This window comes from Rhinopithecus bieti, unplaced genomic scaffold, assembly GCF_001698545.2.
Source record: "Rhinopithecus bieti isolate Rb0 unplaced genomic scaffold, ASM169854v2 scaffold_1853, whole genome shotgun sequence".
Lineage (NCBI taxonomy): Eukaryota > Metazoa > Chordata > Mammalia > Primates > Cercopithecidae > Rhinopithecus > Rhinopithecus bieti.
Window position 1 is genome coordinate 3813445 of NW_016804151.1, and position 20926 is coordinate 3834370.

General features: G+C 37.4%; 1 protein-coding gene across 2 annotated transcripts in view; it reads left to right on the plus strand.

Annotated features, from left to right (window-relative positions):
- Nucleotides 1-20926, plus strand: part of RABGAP1L (RAB GTPase activating protein 1 like) — an 808808-nt gene that overhangs the window by 535809 nt on the left and 252073 nt on the right. For both annotated transcript variants that reach the window (XM_017866952.1, XM_017866951.1), the window contains exon 18: nt 17973-18014. In XM_017866952.1, the coding sequence (XP_017722441.1) occupies nt 17973-18014 (42 nt within the window). The remainder of the gene's footprint in view (nt 1-17972; nt 18015-20926) is intronic.

Below are 20926 nucleotides of genomic sequence, written 5' to 3' on the forward strand. Positions count from 1 at the left end.
GTTGTATAAGGCCCTCCTCGGTTGACCTATACCAGTATTTCTACGTTTTTCTTATTTGACTTCTCTTACCTTGTAAAAGACACAGAAATCAGTGGTTTCTAGGGTCTGCAGACTGAGGTGAGAGGCACTGAAATACAGATGTTAATACCCATCTTGGACTTACTGAATCAGAATTATCCAGGGTGGGATCCAGGAATCTGAAGTTTTAACAAATCTCTTTTGTTATTCTTAACTGATACTCCTCAATTTATTGTTTAGCAATCTTACACATGGGAGAGGTTGAGACACTTAACTAAGCTAGTTGGTGGCAGAAATGGAACTGTGATATGGATCTTCTAACTCCTACTCTAAAGCTTTTGATTTATAGCATAGTATTAATGAACTTCTACTGTGAACTTGCAGACTGCTTAATGTTAGGCTTAATATAATATGTTTAAATGGGAATGAATTTCACAGGGCTTATAGAGCCTTTCCCTATAATTATAAAATTTTTGCAGCCACCACTGTATTACTGTTGCTACATTGTTCTTTGCTAATTAGGTCTCTTTGCCTTGTAGCTATCACTTTTAAATTGTTTTTGTTTTGTCATTTAGTAGATCTCAGAGCAATTAACTAAACTAATTCTTCCGTCTTTTTTTAAATGGAGACATCTCCTCCTCACTATGGAAATCTGTGATTTCCAGTAAATTTCATGATGTAAGGACAGGGTTACTTGGGAAAGAAGTTTCAGCATGAGTGATTTAATTATCTGCCTCCATTTGATAAGTACCTTTCTCTTGCTTGGCTCCTGATAAAGGAACAAGCACTCTCATCCATTTTATGGTTTAAATAAATTTTACGGTTAAATATGACTAGATATAGTTTATGGTACCCAAAGTTGTGGATATTTTGTTCCATAAAAGCTAATTACTAATAGAAAATGGTTTGCTAGATAAATTACTTAACTGAAAATATACTAGAAGCTTATTTATGCTTTCTAAAAAAGTGGATAATTATAATTCACTGGTTAGAAGTTGTAGATTTTACATATCCCTAATGTATAGATGGATAAGTACAAATAGGAAAACTATGCTCTTAAATTATGATTACTGTGCTTTTTGCCTAAATAGGGATGTCATAAAGCTATAGAAATAAGACCTTAACCAACTTATATATAGTTAATATTCAAGAAAAATCAATTGCTCATCAGAATAATTGGAATATTTTGTTATATTTAAGAGTTTATGGCCGGGCGCGGTGGCTCAAGCCTGTAATCCCAGCACTTTGGGAGACCGAGACGGGTGGATCACGAGGTCAGGAGATCGAGACCATCCTGGCTAACACGGTGAAACCCCGTCTCTACTAAAATACAAAAAACTAGCCGGGCGAGGTGGCGGGCACCTGTAGTCCTAGCTACTCCGGAGGCTGAGGCAGGAGAATGGCGTAAACCCGGGAGGTGGAGCTTGCAGTGAGCTGAGATCCGGCCACTGCACTCCAGCCCGGGCGACAGAGCAAGACTCCGTCTCAAAAAAAAAAACAAAAAAAAACCAGTTTATATCATTTGTGTTGTGTTTTATAAACATTTTACATTTTCAGATTATAGTAAGAAATTAATAGTAGTTACAAAAGCATGTATTTTTGGCTCTTCTAGTAAGGAATGTAGTTTCTAGGGAGCCAAGTAATATATATTTATGTTAAAATTTGTGGACATAACTTATAATTTATGAGCAAACATTGATTTTCAATGGAACCTTTTTATTGACATATAATATTTTGCCTATATATGGAGTACATATGAGTATTTGTTACATGCATAGAATGTGTAATGATCAAGTTAGGGTATTTGGGATATCCATCACCTTGAGTATGTATCTTTTCTGTGTCTGGGGACATTTCAAGTTCTTTCTTCTAGCTACTTATAGTCATACTACCCTGCTATAGAACATTAAAACTTCTATCTTCTATCTAACTGTATGTTTGTACCTATTAGCCAAGCTCTCTCCATTCCCCTACCCAATACCCTTCCTAGCCGCTGGTATCTATCATTCTCTCTCTCTCTTTTTTCTTTTCGAGACAGGATCTCACTCTGTCACCTAGGCTGGAGTACAGTGGCATGATCATAACTCACTTCAGTCCCAACCTCCTGGGTTTAAGCAATCTCCTACCTCAGTTTCCTGAATGGCCAGGACTGCAGGTGTACACCAGTATGCCCAGCTAATTTTTTAAAAAATTTGGCCAGGCACAGTGGCTCACACCTGTAATCCTAGCACTTTGGGAGGCCAAGACGGACCGATCACCTGAGGTCAGGAGTTCAAGACCAGTCTGGCCAACGTGACAAAACCCTGTTTCCACTAAAAATACAAACATTAGCCAGCGTGGTGATGGGCGCCTGTAATCCCAGCTACTTGGGAGGCTAAGGCAGGAGAATTGCTTGAATTTGGGAGGTGGAGGCTTCAGTGAGCTGAGATCATGCCACCACACCCCAGCCTGGGCGACAGAGCGAGACTGTCTCAAAACACAAAACAAAACAAAAAATTTAATTTTAGTAATGTGTTGCCCAGGCTGGTCTTGAACTCCTGAAATCAAGCAATGCTTCCACCTTGCCCTCCCAAAGTCCTGGGATTACAGGTGAGAGCCACCACATCCAGCCCTGTCATTCTGTTGTCTATCTCCATGAGATCAACTTTTTAACCTCCTACATATAGGTGAGAACATAATTGTGTTTCTGTGCCTGGCTTATTTCAGTTAACATAATGACCTCCAGTTTCATCTATGTTGCTGCAAATGACATTTTATTCTTTTTTTTATTGCTGAATAGTATTCCATTGTGTGTATATACTACATTTTCTTTACACATCCATCCGTTAATGGACACTTAGATTGATTTCATATATTTACTATCATGAATAGTGCTGCAATAAACATGTGAGTGCAGGTATCTTGTTGATACACTGATTTTTTTTCCTTTGGCTACATACCCAGTAGTAGGACAATGGAATTTTTTAACTAAACAATATTGATAGCTTGTTTTCTCTGAAATCTCTTCTGTCACCAGTTTCATAAAATTAATCTGCTGAGTTGAATTTTTTTGTTGTTTAGCTTTCATCATATGCTGGGGTTTTTTCCACCATTAATCTTTCAAACTTTTATCACATATTTATTAAGCTTAACCCATTACACTTCCTGTAGCTTTTCAAGTAATGTGTTGTGTAACTCCCTATTAAAATGAAATACCACCTGTATGCACATGTGTACTTACATACACACAGACATAAATCAATGAAGACACTTTTGAAATTTGATACAAATAACCTATTTTCAACAACTTTCAAAGTGGTCACTCATCATTTTTTGCTGCTGGCAAATGATTGGAGAATATAAAGACTAGCTTACAGTGTATCCCAACTTTAATATTCATTTTTGTGATATATATTCATTTTCAAATATATAACATGTAATATTACCTTAATAAATTAGATACTTTAGGAGATTTTTTGCATGATTCAAATAAGATCTAATGTACTAGTTTACTCACTGTGGGAAACATCAATTACCTTTTCTTACTGTATTATTACCTACATGAATATTACCTGAAAGCTATTTCCTAACTATTTATTAGGGAATTTAGTATGTTACATTTTGATAATGTTCCATGATCTGCGTTAACAGGTTCCATAGAGGTGTAATATCTTCATTTGCCCCACCTCAATTAAAAGAAGCCGTACACTCCTCTAAGTACAGATGAATATCAGTCTTATTTTTAAAAATATATTAGTTCCTTCTGCTGTTATCATTTTCTGCTTAATTATATACCCCTTAATGAATTAATCTAAAATTCACATTATTTTTAGTGATTATACAAGTGACCTTTAGAAACATTTTAAATACTAAAACTGTAAGGAGATTTTAAGTTAAAGAATTTTTAGATGTGCTTGTTAGAGGTGTTATGCTGTGATTGCTACACTTAGCTGGGTATTAGAATCACCTGGAGAGTCTGGGCCCTCCCCCAGTTCAGTTAAATTAAACTTTGGGATATTATTAAAGCTTCCTGGGTGATTCTAATGAATAATTGGCTTGAAAACTTGGTAATGCTCAGTTCTCAGTCTGGTTTCATACTAGAAACTCCCGGGAAGTTCTTAAAAATACAAGTGACTGCATTCTACTCCTGAGAAATTTCTATTTAATTGACCTAAGATGGATCTCCTGCCTCTGTGTGTTATAAAAGCTCCCCAGGTGATTTTAATAAGCAACCATGGTTAAGAGCCAATGGTCTAATGGAAAGAGAACTGAATTATAATCAGGAAACTTGTCATTCCAGTCTTAATTCTGTGAACTGAGGTAAATCATCTAACATATTTAAGCTTGCATTGTAAAATGGAGGTAATTAATAATGGCCTATATGCCTGATTAATATTTTTACAGTTGAATGAAACTGTATACTCAAAAGTTCTGTGCAGTAAAGTGTTATACAGATGGTAGCATAGCAATTAAGATTTACCACGCAATAGCTACTGTGAAGTGGTATGTTTAGTCTTTTGTACTTCTTGGCAGAAAGATGCTAGATCCCCTGAAAGGCAGAGAGAAACTTAGGCTCCTTAGTGATCCTCAGGGTATATCATTATGATTCTTAAAGTTCACTCTGTGTTTTTATGTGTACCAGGCTGCTAGTGTCTTTAGGTGGCAGGGGGAAAAAGGTAGAGGAAAGGTGGAGTTGCCCCTGCTGGTGATTTTTTTAAATTGTGAGTTCATATAATTAGTAACATCCTTCTTACATCTTCACAGAGACATGGTTGGTAGCAGTGGAGTCGTTTATATGATTTAACTTTACAAACCCTCTCTTGTGTACTGTTTTTCAATGTTTTTCTCTTAAATCACTTCTGTCTCTGCTTTCCCTAGTGTTTAAACTTCACTAACATTTACCTATACATAAATGGATGAGGACAGAAGAGAAAGGGTCCCCGAAGATGAATACACTGATTACTGGTTTCCCAGCATGATATAAACCTAGGACTTCACCCCTTGGAGGGATGAGAGTTTACTATGCATAGCATTTCCTGGTTTGTCAGTGTCCGTACAGCCTCTTGCTCAATTCATCAACTGTTTCCAGGCAAAATTACATACCATTTCTTGGGTGTTTTAAAGCCTCCTAACTGTATATTTGACTGTGAGTTCTTTGATATATTGACTTCTTTTTCTTTGAGTAGATTCCCAGTAGTGGCATTGCTGGGTCAAATGGTAATTATACTTTTAGTTTTTTAAGAAATCTCCATACCGTTTTCCATAGTGGCTGTACTAGTTTACATTCCCACTGACAGTGTATATGAGTTCCCTTTTCTCCACTTCCTTGTCGACATCTGGTTACTTTTTGTCTTTTTTAATAATAGAGATTCTGGCTGAGGTCTGCTATCTCATTGTGGTTTTGATTTGCATTTCTGTGATGATTCATGAGGTTAAGCATTTTTTCATATACCTGTTGGCTGTTTGTATTTCTTCTTTTGAGAAATGTCTATTCATATCCTTTGCCCAAATATGAATGGGATTATTTGTCTTTTTCCTGTTGAGTTGAGTTCCTTATCTGTTCTAGATATTAGTCCCTATTGGATAAATAATTTGCCAATATTTTATCCCATTCTACAGGTTATCTCTTCACTCTGTTGAGTTTTGTTTTGTTTTGTTTTGTTTTTCTGTGTGGGAGCTTTTTAGTTTAATAAAGTCCCTATCACTTATTTTTGGTTTTGTTGCCTGATCTTTTGAGGCCTTTGTCACAAATTCTTTGCCTAAACCAACAACCAGGAGAGGGTTCTTTAGATTTTTTCTTCTAATATTTCTTTAGTTTCAGGTTTTACTTTTAAGTCTTTAATCTACTTTGAGTTGATTTTTGTATATGGTGAGATAATGGTCCAGTTTCATTCTTCTGCATGTGGCTATACAATTTTCCTAGCACCGTTTATTGAAGAAGTTATCCTTTCCCCAGTGTAAGATTTTGTTGTTTGTTTTTGTTTTTGTTTTGAGACAGAGTCTTGCCTTGTCACCCAGGCTGGAGTGCAGGGTCATGATCACGGCTCACTGCAGCCTCAACCTTATGGGCCCAGACGATTCCCCTGCCTCACCCAGCCAAGTAGCTCGGACTACAGGCATTCGCGGCCACACCTGACTAGTTTTTTATTTTTTGTAGAGATGGGGTCTCGCTCTGTTGCCCAGGCTGGTTTTGAACTCCTGGGTTCAAGCAGTCCTCCTGCCTCAGCCTTCCAAAGCGTTAGGATTACAGGTGTGAGCCACTGTACCCGCCCCCCAGTGTAAGTTCTTGTTGGTTTTGTTCAAGATCAGTTAGCTGTAACTATGTAGCTTTATTTCTGAGTTCTCTGTTCTGTTCTACTGGTCTATGTGCCTACTTTTATACCATGTTGTGGCATTTTTATAGATTTTTTTTTAAGTGGAGAGTTTGAGACCAGCCTGGGCAACATGGCAAAAGCCTGTCTCTATTAAAAAAAATATATATATATAGAAAAATTAACTAGGCATAGTGGCGTGCACCTGTAGACCCAGCTACTTGGGAGGCTGAGGTGGGAGGATGGCTTGAGCCTGGAAGGTTGAGGCTGTGGTGAGCCATGATAGCACCACTACACTCCAGCCTGGGTGACAGAGCAAGACCGTGTTTCCAAAAAAGAAGAAGAAGAAGAAAGAAGAAAGAAGAAGAAAAAAAGAAAGAAAAGGGGACCCGGTACAGTGGCTCAGCCTGTAATCCCAGCACTTTAGGAGGCCGAGGCGAGTGGATCACTTGAGGTCAGGAGTTCGAGACCAGCCTGACTAATGTGGTGAAACCCATCTCTACTAAAAGTACAAAAATTAGCTGAGCATAGTGGTGCACACCTGTAATCCCAGCTACTCGAGAGGCTGAGGCAGGAGATTAGCTTAAGCCCAGGAGGCGGAGGTTGCAGTGAGCTGAGATTGCACCACTGCACTCTAGCCCGAGCAACAGAGCAAGACTTCATCTCAAAAAAAGAAAAAGAAAGAAAGAAAAGGGGTATGAGCACAAGAACTCTAGCAAATGATTTCTGGATGGATTGGGTTAATGGAAAACTGGCAGAAGCCTGGTGGAAGGAGAAGGTCAAGATCAGCCAATGGCAATTTATAAGAAGTCCTTTGTCATTATCAAGAGTATCAAAAGCATCCCTGCAGCCTGGGATAGTTGACTGATAACTGTAACTGGAAAACAATATAATCCGATGTATATCATGACTTAAGAGAATTTGAGAACAGAAAGGTGAATGCCAATGTTCAGTGGCCAATGGAACATGTGTATAGGGACTTTATAGCAATACTTCAGTGCTCTAATGTTCAGATCATACCTCCCCATCATTCCCTGGGTGGTGTGTTTTCTGTTTATATTTTTATCTGCTATCCTAATCTGGGAGTCCTTTGAGTGTAGGGATGACTTATGCATCTTTGTAAATGTCCTCAAAATGCTTGACATACAGATTTGATGAATATACCACAACACCAGGGGTTCAGTCTAGGTCCTGCTGCTCACAGCACGGAAAGCCAATGATTAAGATGACGATTATTGCCAAGGAAGAAGGCTGTCACTGGGGGCTGCAGCAGACGAGATGAGATGGGAGCTCAGTCTCAAATCCGTCTCCCTGACAAACTAAAACTAGGGATTTATATAGCAGGGAAGAGACATAACAATGTGTAAGAAACAGGAACTAGGGAGGGGCAAGGAAGCAATTAAGATGAATGAGGGGCCGTTATCTCATTGTCTGGATATGGTGATCTGGTGAGTTTCAGTTCTTCCATATTTTTTTTTTGAGAGACCTCAAAGTCCTTTGTTGAGTAAGGAATCAGATAAAACCAATGTTAAGATTCAAGCTTCAAGACCAAAAAGGTCAATTTCTATGTTCATCCAAAAAACTATCTATTGGACTGTTGGGTCAGTTTGAAACACATGTTAAAACCTCGAATTTGATTTTATTATCTCATTTTACCTGCCTTGTTTCTGAAAGTTTTATCTAATTCAGATGTCACAAACCTCTAAATATTCTTTCCCTGTTCAACAAACCCCCATGACACAAGTTTACCTGCATAACAAACCTGAACATATACCTTTGAACCTAAAATAACAGTTTAAAATAAATGAATAAATAAATAATAGCAAAACTATGTTTTTTTAAAAAAAATCTCAGAGTCACCTATGATAAAGACTTTTAGACTTTGTAGATATTTTACTACTGAATCTGTACAAACAAGTAACAAGAAAATATTTTAAAATTACTTATGACTAAACAGATGCATTCATGTTAAACTTATTTCTCATCCCTACCCATTCTTGAACTCTTTCTCATTCACTAATCATTTATGAAAAAAAAGTGTAACAAATAACTCTATAATAAAATGGAAAATATATAATTAAGTTGGAGGAAAGGAAGGGTGGGAATCATCCTTTTTTTGGTATATGTTAGTAAATTAATAGTAAAAATAAGGGAGGACTTAGCCAGGAGGGTTTTAAAACAGCATGTCTGGTTTTTGTTTTTTTCTTTGTCGCTTTTTGTTTTTTTTTTAATACTTTAATTCTTAGGGTACATGTGCATGAACGTGCAGGTTTGTTACATATGTCTATACTTGTGCCGTGTTGGTTGTGCGCACCCATCAACTCGCTCATGCACCCATCAATCCGTCCTTTACATCAGGTATAACTCCCAATGCAATCCTCCCCCTCCCCCTCCCCCTCCCCATAATAGCTCGCGTGTGTGATGTTCCCGGCTTCCCGAGCTCCAAGCTGATTTCCTCATGTTCAGTTCCCACCTATAGTGAGAACATTTTTTTTCTTTTTTTTATGGTTGTTTGTTTTCTTTCTTGCTGATAGTTTCTGAGAAATGATGTTTCCAGCTGCCATCCATGTCCCTACAAAGGCATCAAACTCATCCTTTTATGGCCTGCCAATCAGTTTATCCTCATGGCTTTACATGTGCCACATGTTTCTTAATCCAGTCTGTCACTGATGGGACATTTGGGTTGATTCAAGTCTGTTTGCCTATTGTGAATAGCTGCCCCACAGATTGAAACATAGTGTGCATGTGTCTTATAGCAGCATGATTTATAATCCTTTGGGGTATTATACCCAGATAATGGGTATGCTGGCTCATATGGTACTTCTATTCTAGGATCCTTGAGGAATCGCCCATCACTGTTTTCGCATAATGGGTTGGAACTGTTTACTAATCCCACCAACGCATAAAGTGTTCCTATTTTCTCCACAACCTCTCCAAGCACCGTCTGTTCCTGACTTGTTTAAGATTGTCATGTCTAACTGGTGTGATTTATCGTCATTGTGGTTATGATTTGCAATTGTCTCTGATGGCCGAGTGATGACGCAGCCATTTTCTTCTGTGTTCTGTGGCTGTATGCATGTCGTTCTTTGAGAAGTGTCTCTGCTTCATATCCCTGCCCACTTTTTGATGGGGTTGTTTTTTCTTGTTAAATTGTTTGGGTCTTGATACGGTTCTGGATATTAGCCTTTGGTTCAGATGAGTTAGATTATGCAAAAACTATTTCCCATTCTGTGGGTTGCCTGTTCACTCTGGATGGTTAGTTTTTTTGCCTGTGCAGAAGTCTCTTTAGTTTAATTAGGATCCCATTTGTCAATGTGGCCTTGTGCCGTGCTTTGGTGTTTTAGACATGAGTTCCTCGGGCCCTTGCCTATGCTCCTGAATGGATATTACCTAGGTAAACAGCAGTCTTAATTTGTATACAAGGTACTTGTTGTCATGTGCAAACTTAAAAAAAAAAAAAAAAAAAAAAAAAGCGATGATTTCAGTGTGTATCCGACCTCTGTGACCATTCAGAACAAAACCAAACGGTCCACACTCGTTTTTATTTCGTTGCACCATTAGCCATCCTAAAATAAACAGCTTAAAACATGAGAAGCAGAATAAAGTAAAAGAATTTTGGCTAATATTCTAAATATTCTTGCTGTAGAACCTATATTTAAGAGCAGCTAGTATTAACTTATTTCTTTTTGCCTGTTAATTATCTGTCACTTTCACTACTTTCTTTGAAACAATCCATTGCTTTATAGATCATAGCAGCAAGAAATTTATCAAAGAGAAGTCAAAGGGATTTTCTTCTGATTACCTGTAATATATAACAAGCTACATGAAAACCGAGTGACTTTAAAGGGACAGTGATTTTTATAGCGAGACATATAGTGATGTTATGTAACCTCTTGATAGAATGCACTGAGAAGCAGCAAACTATCGCAAGACAGAAAACCAAACACCGCATGTTGTCACTCCTAGGTGGGAATTGAACAATAAGATCACTTAGACACAGGAACAGGAACATCACACACCGGGGCCTGTTGTGGGGTCGGGGGAGGGGGAAGGGATAGCATTAGGAGATATACCTAATGTAAATGATGAGTTAATGGGTGCAGCACATCAACATGGCACATGTATACATATGTAACAAACCTGCATGTTGTGCACATGTTCCCTAGAACATAAAGTATAATAATAATAAAAAAAAGGATGCACTGAGAAGGGCACATCATCACTTCTGTGGTATTTGTGCCAAAAATACATATTCTGACTTTAATCATAAGGAACCAGCAGACATATCGAATTGAGAGACATTTTATAAAATAACTGGCCGATACTCTTCCAAAGCATCAAGGTCATGAAAAATAAAGGCTGAAAACGGTCCTATATGAAAGGAGACTAAGGAGACATGACAACCAAATTCAATATATAATCCAGAATTGCATCCTGGACCAGAAAAAGGGCATTAGTGGGGCATTTGATAAAAATAATAGTTTCTTGGTTTTGATCATTATACTGTGGTTATGTAAGATGTTAATGTTTGGGTGAAACTGAGTGAAGGATATGTAGAACTTCTTGGTACTGTTTTTGCAAATTTTTTCTAAATCTGAAATTATTTCCAAGTGAAAAAAATAATTAAAAGCAATCATTTATTTTCTTACAATCTCATGAGTCAGAAATTTTGGAATTCAGCTATGTGGTTCATCTCTGATCCACTTGGCATTGGCTGGACCACCTGATTCACTTCCAGATGACTTCTTTACTCACATATCTACCACTTTGGTGATTCTTGGTCTTTCTTCTTTACTGATGATATCTGGTCCTCCAGGCCTTCTTGTGATTGCTTGGTTACTTAGAGAGCAAGGGGGTGTAAGTATAATTGCACTTCTTATATGGTAGCTGGCTTCTAAGAGTGAGTGTTCCAAGAGACTGGACATGAAAGCTGTCAATATCTCAAGGACTGGGCACATAAACTAGCATGGCACCGCTTCCACCATATTCTACTGGCAAAAGCAGTACCATAGTCTGCCCAGGTTGAAATGAGAGAACAGAGACCTTAACTCTCAATGGGAGAAGCATCAAAGAATTGGGACTCTTGAATCCATCACAGATATCCAACCAAAGCCTCACTGAGTTAGCACTCAATATGGAATTAGTGGGAAAAAGCATGGATTTGCTTTAGTCTGAAAGACCTGAGTTATAGCCTGGCTTTACCATTTACTAACAGGGTTCTGTCTCTGAGCTTCAGTTTAGTCATCTCTAAAATGGTGGCAATAACACATATGCCATAGAGTTACTGAGAGGATTAAGTGAAAAATATAAAATACTGGATATATTAGGCAATGAATACATGAACCTAATAATAATTGCTAATGTTTGTTGAATATTTACCAAATACTCAGTTTATTTGATGTATGCTATCTCATTTAGTCATTATCTCTTCCTAGGGTGGTATGTTTTCTTCTGGATGGGTCAGAAAGGACAGAACCCCATTTCTTCTAGCTTTGTCTGTGAACCTGCTCCATTTACTTTGGCCATTTTTGGTTTGATAATTTGGTAATTTGGGTTACTGACTTGTTGTTAGGATTTCCATTATTTCCCTTTTATTTTGATTCCTAAGAACCCAGGTGCTGATGCACACTTGGTACTTTTTGACACTACCTTTTCAGCATTTGTTCTCAGTGCTGTCAGCTTAAGTTTTTGACAGCTTCTCACGCAATCTGTCAGCTCCCTCTGAACCCACGATTGCCTGCTTATCAGAGCCAAAATGTTCGATGTCTTTGTTTCAGTGGGTGCTCTACTGTCAGCCGTTATTTTATGCAAGACTGTGGGTGCTTAATCCTTGGCCTACCCGAGAACACCATGATCTGCACTTTGGAGCAATTATTCAATTTGGGGCAATTACTTGTAGGTGTTCTTTAAAGCAAAGATGTTGCCAGAATGTCATTGAATTTTGAAATAGCAGTATCCAAATCAGTTAAAAAGCTACTTCTTCATGCATACAAGGCTGATCTCAATCAGTTGTCATTAGAGGAAGGTGGTGACCCTTTCTTCCCACAACAAGCTGGGTTTTTGTTGCCTCATATACTGCAAGCAGTCAGCTACTTTTTGTGTTTTCAATGTGGAAACAAATAATAGAATTTAGTTCTGGTAGAAGTCACCTGTTTGTTATCTTTTTACTCTCTGCTCTCAAAATTTACCTGCCTTTAAATTGAAAGAATTGCTTTAATCCTTTAGGAAGTAGAGGACACATTAAATAATATCCAAATAAGAGATGTATTCATTCATATATTCATTGAATCCTCTTCTCTAACTTAATTGTTTAGAGTATCACTTTTGGAATTAGGCTGCTTAGGTTAAAATCCTAGATCTGCACTTATTAGGTGTTGGACTTAGGAAAGTTACTTTGATTTCTTTAAATCCTGATTTCCTTGTATATAAAATGGAATTTTAGGTGGTTGTGGGATGAAATAAGGACATGCCTTTAATGTAATTCATTCATATCTTGGCACATACAAAATACTCAGTAGATGTTGGTTATTATTTTGCATTTGGAGTTAGACCTTGTACTATAAATGATGTGGCCATAACATGTTTACTTATTTTTTACTCTTAATAATTCTCCACACTTTTAGCCCTTTGACTTCTACTAGGTACATGTTTTCCCCTTAAGAACAAACAAATTGCTGGGGATTACATAGTCCTAAAAATGGGAGGCATCTTGAAAATGTATGACATCTTTTGCTTTTAAAAATACATTTCAAGGCTAAGTGTGGTGTCTCATGCCTATAATCCCAGCATTTTATGAGGCCAAGGCAGAAGGATCACTTGAGCCCAGGAATTGGAGACCAGCTTGGGCAACATAGGGATACCTCATCTCTACAAAAAAAGTTAAAAATTAGCCAGGTATGGTGGCACACACATGTAGTCCCAGCTACTTGGAAGCTGAGTTGAGAGAATTGCTTGAGCCTGGGAGGTTGAGGCTGCAGCGAGTGGTGATCACACCCCTGCACTCCAGCCTGTGTGAAAGAGTAAAACTCTATCTCTTAAAAAAAAAAAAAAAAAAAACCTGATAGAATAACAAGTTCTTTTCTGAATTCTATCAATGTCTTAAAGTGTATTTGTTTGCATTGTCGAGCCACTCTGTTTTACTTTAGTTCAAGGCTTATGAAGTCTTTATTTTTATGGGTTAATGTCTAGAGCTTCATATAAGCAAATATATAATACCTTATTCTTCTGAACTTGTTTAAAGAATTTACATATATAAATTTTTCTGGTAACTGAAAGTTTCCTCTTTAGCTTCCCAAACTTCAAAACATCATTATCTACTTTTTATTTAAAACACACACTCACCTCCCTTCTTAAGCACAGTATTGTAACATGATATAAGCATGCATTAATCCTGCTGGATTGTCATTACTAATAGTGATAATTAACAGTAGTTACTATTGAAGATTATTGGCTCCCCCAAGTGGACCCAGAGAGCTATGCATTTTATCTTTTTTTTTTTTTTTTTTTTTTATCTTCTATTTCTGTGAGATCTGATATTTTAATTCTGACAACTGTCACTATAGGCTATCTATCCCTGATCCCATCTGGCACATACTTTATCTTGAGGTTTGCTACTTCTAATGTCTACAAACTTCAAAATCATATCACCAAACTAACTGGAAGTATGTATAGAATAAAAAGTTGAGCAAAGATTTCTCTTGGTGTTTGTGAGAGCCATTTTGGCTATTTAGAGATCTTTATTTAATTTTTGCTTGTAAGTTCTTTGTGTTTTGCACAGCTTGGTTGTCTAATTGTTTGATTTTGAGATAATTGAAGAAAGGGGTTCTTACTGTAATTTGATGATAATTCTGTAAATTGGTCTAGTTGGGTCCACAGGGAAATAAATCAACCCCAGAAAATTTGGGAAATCTACTGTAGTTTAATCATTCAGTCTTCAAATAAGCATTTACTATGCACATTATACCAGCACTGTGTGAGAAAATCTCACTAGACTAGACATCAGGTGGCTTGAGGGGGTGATTCTAGCCTGACTAAACATATATGTAAACTAAAAAGCATCTGAGACGGGTTTCATTCAATTTAGAGGTTTATTTTGCCAAGTTATAGACTATGATCCATGACACAGCCTCAGGAGGTCCTGAGAACATGTGCACAAGGTGATTGGGTTTCAGATTGGTTTTATATGTTTTAGGGAAACATAAGATATTAATCCATTGCCGAGCACAGTGGCTCATGCCCTTAATCCTAGCACTTTGGGAGGCTGAGGCAGAGGGTTGCTCGAGACCAGGAGTTCAAGAATAGCTTGGCAATATAGTGAAACCCTCTCTACCAAAAAAAAAAAAAATTATCTGGGTGTGGTGGCACATGCCTGTAGTTCCAGCTACTTGGGAAGCTGATGTGGAAAGATTACTTGAGTTCAAAACATCAAGGGTGCAGTGAGCTCTGATTGTGCCACTGCACTCCAGCCTGGGTGACAGAACGAGACTCTTCTAAAAATAAAAATAAAAAAAGACATCAGGCCGGGTGCTGTGGCTCACACATGTAATCCCGGCACTTTGGGAGGCCAAGACCGGTGGATCACTTGAGGTCAGGAGTTTGAGACTAGCCTGGCCAAAATGGTGAAACCCCGGCTCTACTAAAAATACAAAAGTTAGCCAGGTGTGGTGGCAGAGCCTGTAGCCCCAGCTACACTGGAGGCTGAGGCATAAGAATCGCCTGAACCTGGGAAGTGGAGGTTGCAGTGAGCCAAGATTGCACCACTGCACTCCAGCCTGGGTGACAGAGCAATACTCTGTCTCAAAAAACAAAAACGACATCAGTCAATACATGTGATGTGAAGCATACATTCATTCAGTGCAGTAAGGCAGGACAACTCAAAGCTGGGGCTTCCAGAGCACAGGTGGATTCAAAAATGTTATCTTTTTTTTTTCTTTGTTTGTTTGTTTGTTTTTTGAGACAGGATCTTGCTCTGTCATCTAGGCTGGTGTGCAATGGTGTGATCTTGACTCACTGCAGCTCAACCTCCTCAGTTCAAGCATTCCTCCTGCCCCAGCCTCCCATGAAGGTGGGACCACAGGTGTGCACCATCACATCTGGCTAATTTTTTTTTTTACTTTCTTGTAGAGAGGGGGTCTCACTTTGTTGCCCAGATTGGCAAAGATTTCCTGATTGGCAATTGGTTGAAAGAGTTGTTATTATCTAAAAACCTGGAATCAATAGAAAGGAGTGTCTGGGTTAAGATAAGGGGTTGTAAAGACTGGGGTTCTTATTATGTATATAAAGTCTCCTAAGTAACCACTCCCAGAGGCAATAAATGGCGAATGTTTCCTTTAGAGATCCTTAAAAGATTCTAGACTCTCAGCCAATCTGTCTTCAGGATCATAAAATGACCTGGAAAGAGAAGGGAATCCTCTATAGAATGTAAATTTTCCCCACAAGAGATAGCTTTTTAGAACCATTTCAAAATATGTTAAAGAATCTATTTTGGGATAAAACAGTTTGGTTTCTTTCAGGGCCCTGCTATCTGCCACGTGATGCTATGCTTAGCGTCAGGTTGGAATTTGGTATCTTATTGCTACAGGGTCTTTTCTGTCTGTCTTAGGATCTCTCTTTTAATGTTAATTCTGGTCAGTTGTGTGCCTGAACTCCAAAGGGAGGAGGGTATAATGAGGCATGCCTGATTCCACCTTGCTGTCATGTTCTGAACAATTTTTTCAGGTTTAGTTGGGTCCCTTTGGTCCTCCATTTAGTCAGTTGGAGGGCTTAGAATTTTCTTTTTGGTTTTTACATGTATAATATTGGGCTAGTCACATTCATACTCTAAAAAATGAGAATCATTTTATAGGTTGTTATAAGAATCAATGAAATTTCACTATTCCTGTGAATATTAGGAATTTGGGGGGAATGTTTGACAGGGAGGTTAAGAATACAGCCACGATAGCTGAACATGGAGTGGAGTTTCCAAAGGCTACCATGAAAGGATTTGGGAAGGACAGGAGGAGTAGGAAACTGGCTTAGGATAAAGGACCAGAGCATTATGAAGATGAGAAAACAAAGATGAGAGGGGTTTACATTTTGAGCAGTGCCTGGAAAAACAAGAACCAGAGAAATAGTGGATCAGGTTCTGATGGCAAGCTGATAAGCACTCAGGTTGTGAGAATTCACTGTTGCCTAGCAGTTGTGATGTGGTGGTGGTGGTGGACAGAGTTGGAGAACAGGGCAGTAGGTCTTTTTTATATTGGCCTTTAAGTTTTGGCAGGTGGGCAGCAGCTGGTGGGTAAGAAGTCAAATTTTGATTCAGAAAGCAAATTTTGCTTAATTGTAACCCACATTTTAAAATCTGTAATAGTCTTTCTTTTCTCTATTGGCAAATTATGATCAAAACCAGTCTAGGATAATTTCTTAGTATGGTTATGAACTGCGTTCATTTGTTTTTATCTCCTGGCCTGATTATACTTATTTCCTACTTCTTTTGGTTTCTTAAAGAATTAACTGAGTAAACCCAAAACTAAAAATATTTGGTTTATATTTTAACCAACTGAATATTTGTGTTTATCATTCATTCCTTCCATCATTATGTCATATTTCTGGTAGCTGAATGTGAAAGGTTATGTTAGCAAATCATAACAGGAATACACTCTAAATATCTGGGCCTAATCCTTGCTTCTGGAGTTATTTCAGAAACAGAAAAAGCATGGTTTATTGTAAGCTTTTTGGGTAGTACATTTGGTACAGCTCCATATCCAAAAGCCAGCCAGAGTGTATCAGTGACTATGATGAAGAGGGCACGTGAAATAGACCCTGGACTTACGGGTCTTATGCCAACTCATACTTGAAATATCTTTTTTCTTATGTATGATGACTTGCATGGCAAGGAAACAGCACATTTTGTAGCAAACTTATTTCTGATTGTTATCTTTATCATATAAGATTCTCTATCTTTTGAATTTAATAACTCAGCATCTCTTCAGAGCAATTGGGCAGAACCCAGAGTTCAAAATTCAGTTCTAGAATGGCTTCTTCGGGAAAAATTTAATTTGTTTATTTCTAAAGAAATATTGCTATGGTTTTCAGAAAAGAAAAGGAAGTCTGGCAGATAGCCCCTAATGACCACTTCTAGTTATACGAATAATACTTGAAAGCAATCACTAAAACAAATAAGAAAACAGTAAGAACAGTAGTGGAAATGCAGTGTGATACTTAAAGCCTCCAGTACACAATCTGTCCCACTTATCGGCAACATTGCCTTGTTTTGTTTTATTTTATTCTCTCTGCTACTTGTAGTTTAACTGTAACACCGAGATGTCCAGATTAGGGTTAGGAATTTCAATTAATAATTTTAGACTTCTGCATCATTATGCCAGCTTGAGCAAGGAATTGACTTTCACAAGACTTAGGCACATGCAAATAATCCAGAAATTGATGGAAGGGAAATAACTTATTGTAAAAACAATTTTATGTGAACATTGATTAAATAGCACCTAAAATTTACAACAAGCCACTCAGGGAAAGAAAACGCCTTAAAGAAAAACTCATAGTTTAGTTATTGTTTGTGAAGATGAAAGCAATTAGAAATTTTATTAAAGATATATGGAAGTCTTGGGGAAATAATAAAATCGTGGTATATGTGGCACTACTAATTTTCACTTTCTTTTTCTATTTCAGGGTTTGAACATAATCTTTCATGTAGCTTTGGCTCTCCTAAAGGTAAGTCTTTTTTTTTTAATCTTAAGTTACCAAATTCTCTTACCTCTTTGCCCTTGGGACTGGAATAATTCAATTTACAGTCTTTGACTCATTTTAGTTTCTCAGACACACAAGAAAAGATGACTTCTCTGAGAAACTCTGATCCTCTTCCCTCCTCTCATTCTTTTCTGTTGTTGTTTATTTGGAGTCTTTTTTTTTTCTTATAATCTATGTATTTAATGGTACTATTATAGTGTTTTTTCCAGTAACATAAAATATCTTTTATCATGAGTTGGATGATGTAAGAGAAAAGTTAAAATTGTTTTCTGTCAGAATGATGCCTTCTTTTTTCTTAAAACACTTTTACTGTAACATCTCTGGAGGTACCTAAACATGTAATTGAATTATTAAAGTTTCCATAATATGCTGACTAAAACAGGAACTACTGCATTTCAATTTGCAGTTCTTTCTATGATAGTTAGAAATTTATAAAACACTTTAGAATTCTATTGTAATTACCTTGTTGGTTATGTCAACATATCATACAGCTTTAATAATGTGGTAACTGCAAGACATTTGCTGCAGAGTTGGTGAAAATAACCCAGCTGGTTTTTGTCCTTCAGTCAAAGAAGACATTCTGATATTAAAGGTGATAATTGCCTCAAAGGCACAGGCTTACCCTTTCCTCAGTATAACATGGTGGTTAAAATGGCAGACTTGGACTCAGACAGATTTGCTTCTAATTTCAGCCCTACCGCATGACCTTAAGCAAATTATTCTAAGTGCGCAGAGTCTGAGTTTTGAGATAATAGAAATTAATATATGAGATTGTTAAAAGAATTGAGATGATCAAAGAAGTCCTTAATGTAGTATCTAGAACATTTTACTGCCTAGTAAATGTTAGCTGTCATTATTATTGTTCTTTACAAGGTGACTCAGAATATGTTCCTAGATCCCTTATCATTCTTCTGAATCCCTCAAAAGATAGTGATGTGGTATCATAGGACCTCTTGATATGTTAGGAGAGCCTTAACTATACCTAATCACATTAACATAGGCTTGATTCTAAACAAAGGCATGAAATAGTACAGGCCCTCTGCAACTCAGTCAGTGGGTTTCTGTTCCTCATCTCTTATTCCATTACACATTTGCTCTTTGTAAAGTTTGTAACATGCACTTTTTAAAATTAAATCATTTGTGTTTATATATTTTTTATGCCAAAGCTATTTAGAAAATAGAAAAATATTTTAAATAAAATAACACAAACATATTTGCTGTGTCCTTTAATGAAGTCATGGGTTTTGACCTCTAATTTTTTTTCTTTTATTAAAACAAATCCAAGCCGAAACTTTCCAACATGTCCTCTCAACAGGGCTGGAATAAGACTTTTAGAATGCCTAAGCATTGAAAGTGTATGTAATTCAGACTAAAAACAATATTAAAACATAAAGTAAGTATAAGGAGGTCCAAGAAAGTTCTGATTTCTCATATTATATCTAATTTTTTAAACTCTCAGATATTATGTCTTTCCCAAAATGCCTTTCCTCATGTTTTTGGTGACTCATCTTTACCAGTGCTTTCACTGCATGTTTAATCTGTGTTTTGAGTAACCCAGGACTACCTCTCTGGATATCAGACCTATACCCTGTGTCAACTTAATACTATATACATTAGTAAGTTATCTTCTTGATTGACATGTTGACTTGTTCATATTATTTTCATTTATTTTGTCCATGTTAACCCAGACAAGACCTCTACAGAGGACATTCTCTGGCCACTGGGCAGGAAGGCTTTTTCTGTCTTCTTTAGCAATACGTGGGCACTCTTCTAGCATCATCTTAGAGAATTTTACTAGTTAGAGAAGATAAAAAGAGCCTTCTCATCACTAGTGCCCTATATTTATGTAACTTCCTTATATGAATCCTGAAGCTGACCCCCCCATAGACAAAGTATATATGGGACTAAACTGAAGTGTACTTTAATCATCTGTTGCCACCACTTGGAAAAAAGAATACCCAAACTAGTATAGTATATCAGAAAAATTATATGTATTTGTTTATATCAACATTTAAAACTTTGGAGAACTTCAAATTGCTGGGGGTTTTTGTTGTTGTTGTTGTTGTTTTGTTTTGTTTTTTGCTTTTTGAGACAGGGTCTCATTCTGCTCACTCTGTTGCCTAGGCTAGAATACAGTGGCGTGGTGATAGCTTACTGCAGCCTCAAATTCCTGGGCTCAAGTGATCCTCCCACCTCAGCCTCTTGAGGAGCTAGAATTACAGGTAGATGCCACCATGCCCAACTAATTTTTAAAATTTTGTAGAGACAGGGGTCTCACTATGTTGCCCAGGCTGGTCTCAAATTCCTGGACTCAAGCAGTCCTCCTGCCTTGGCCTCCCAAAGCACTGGGATTATAGGTGTGAGCCAATAAGCCTGGCCTTCAAAGTGCTTATGAATTGAGCCTAACGAATTTTCAGTATAGCTACAGAGAGACTTCAGATATCTCTGTATTATAAGCATTTCTTGTGATGAGGGGACAGACCTAACATTTCTTGAACATTTATACTCTGTGTTAAGTACTAACAGATTATCTCATTAACATATATTAAATGTCTAGGTGTTATATTTGTGGAAGACTAATGGTATTAGCCAGAGAGAAACATCTAATTCTTCCCCCAGTCCCTAGTTGATGATTGAGAGATCAAAGCCCAAGACCACCTAAAGACTTTTGTCTCAGTAGTGGGAAAATTGGATTTATAATGTTTTTGAATGGGATAGATACAGGATGAATTCTCTGTTGCTCAGTTTGGTTTTAAAGACACCTACTTTCTGAATGGGATCAGCTTCTTTTTGGTTAGTAATAGCCTATCAGGTAGCTAGAAAGCTACTGAGCTAAAAGAATGATTCACAATACTAGGCAGCATCATGAAATCATT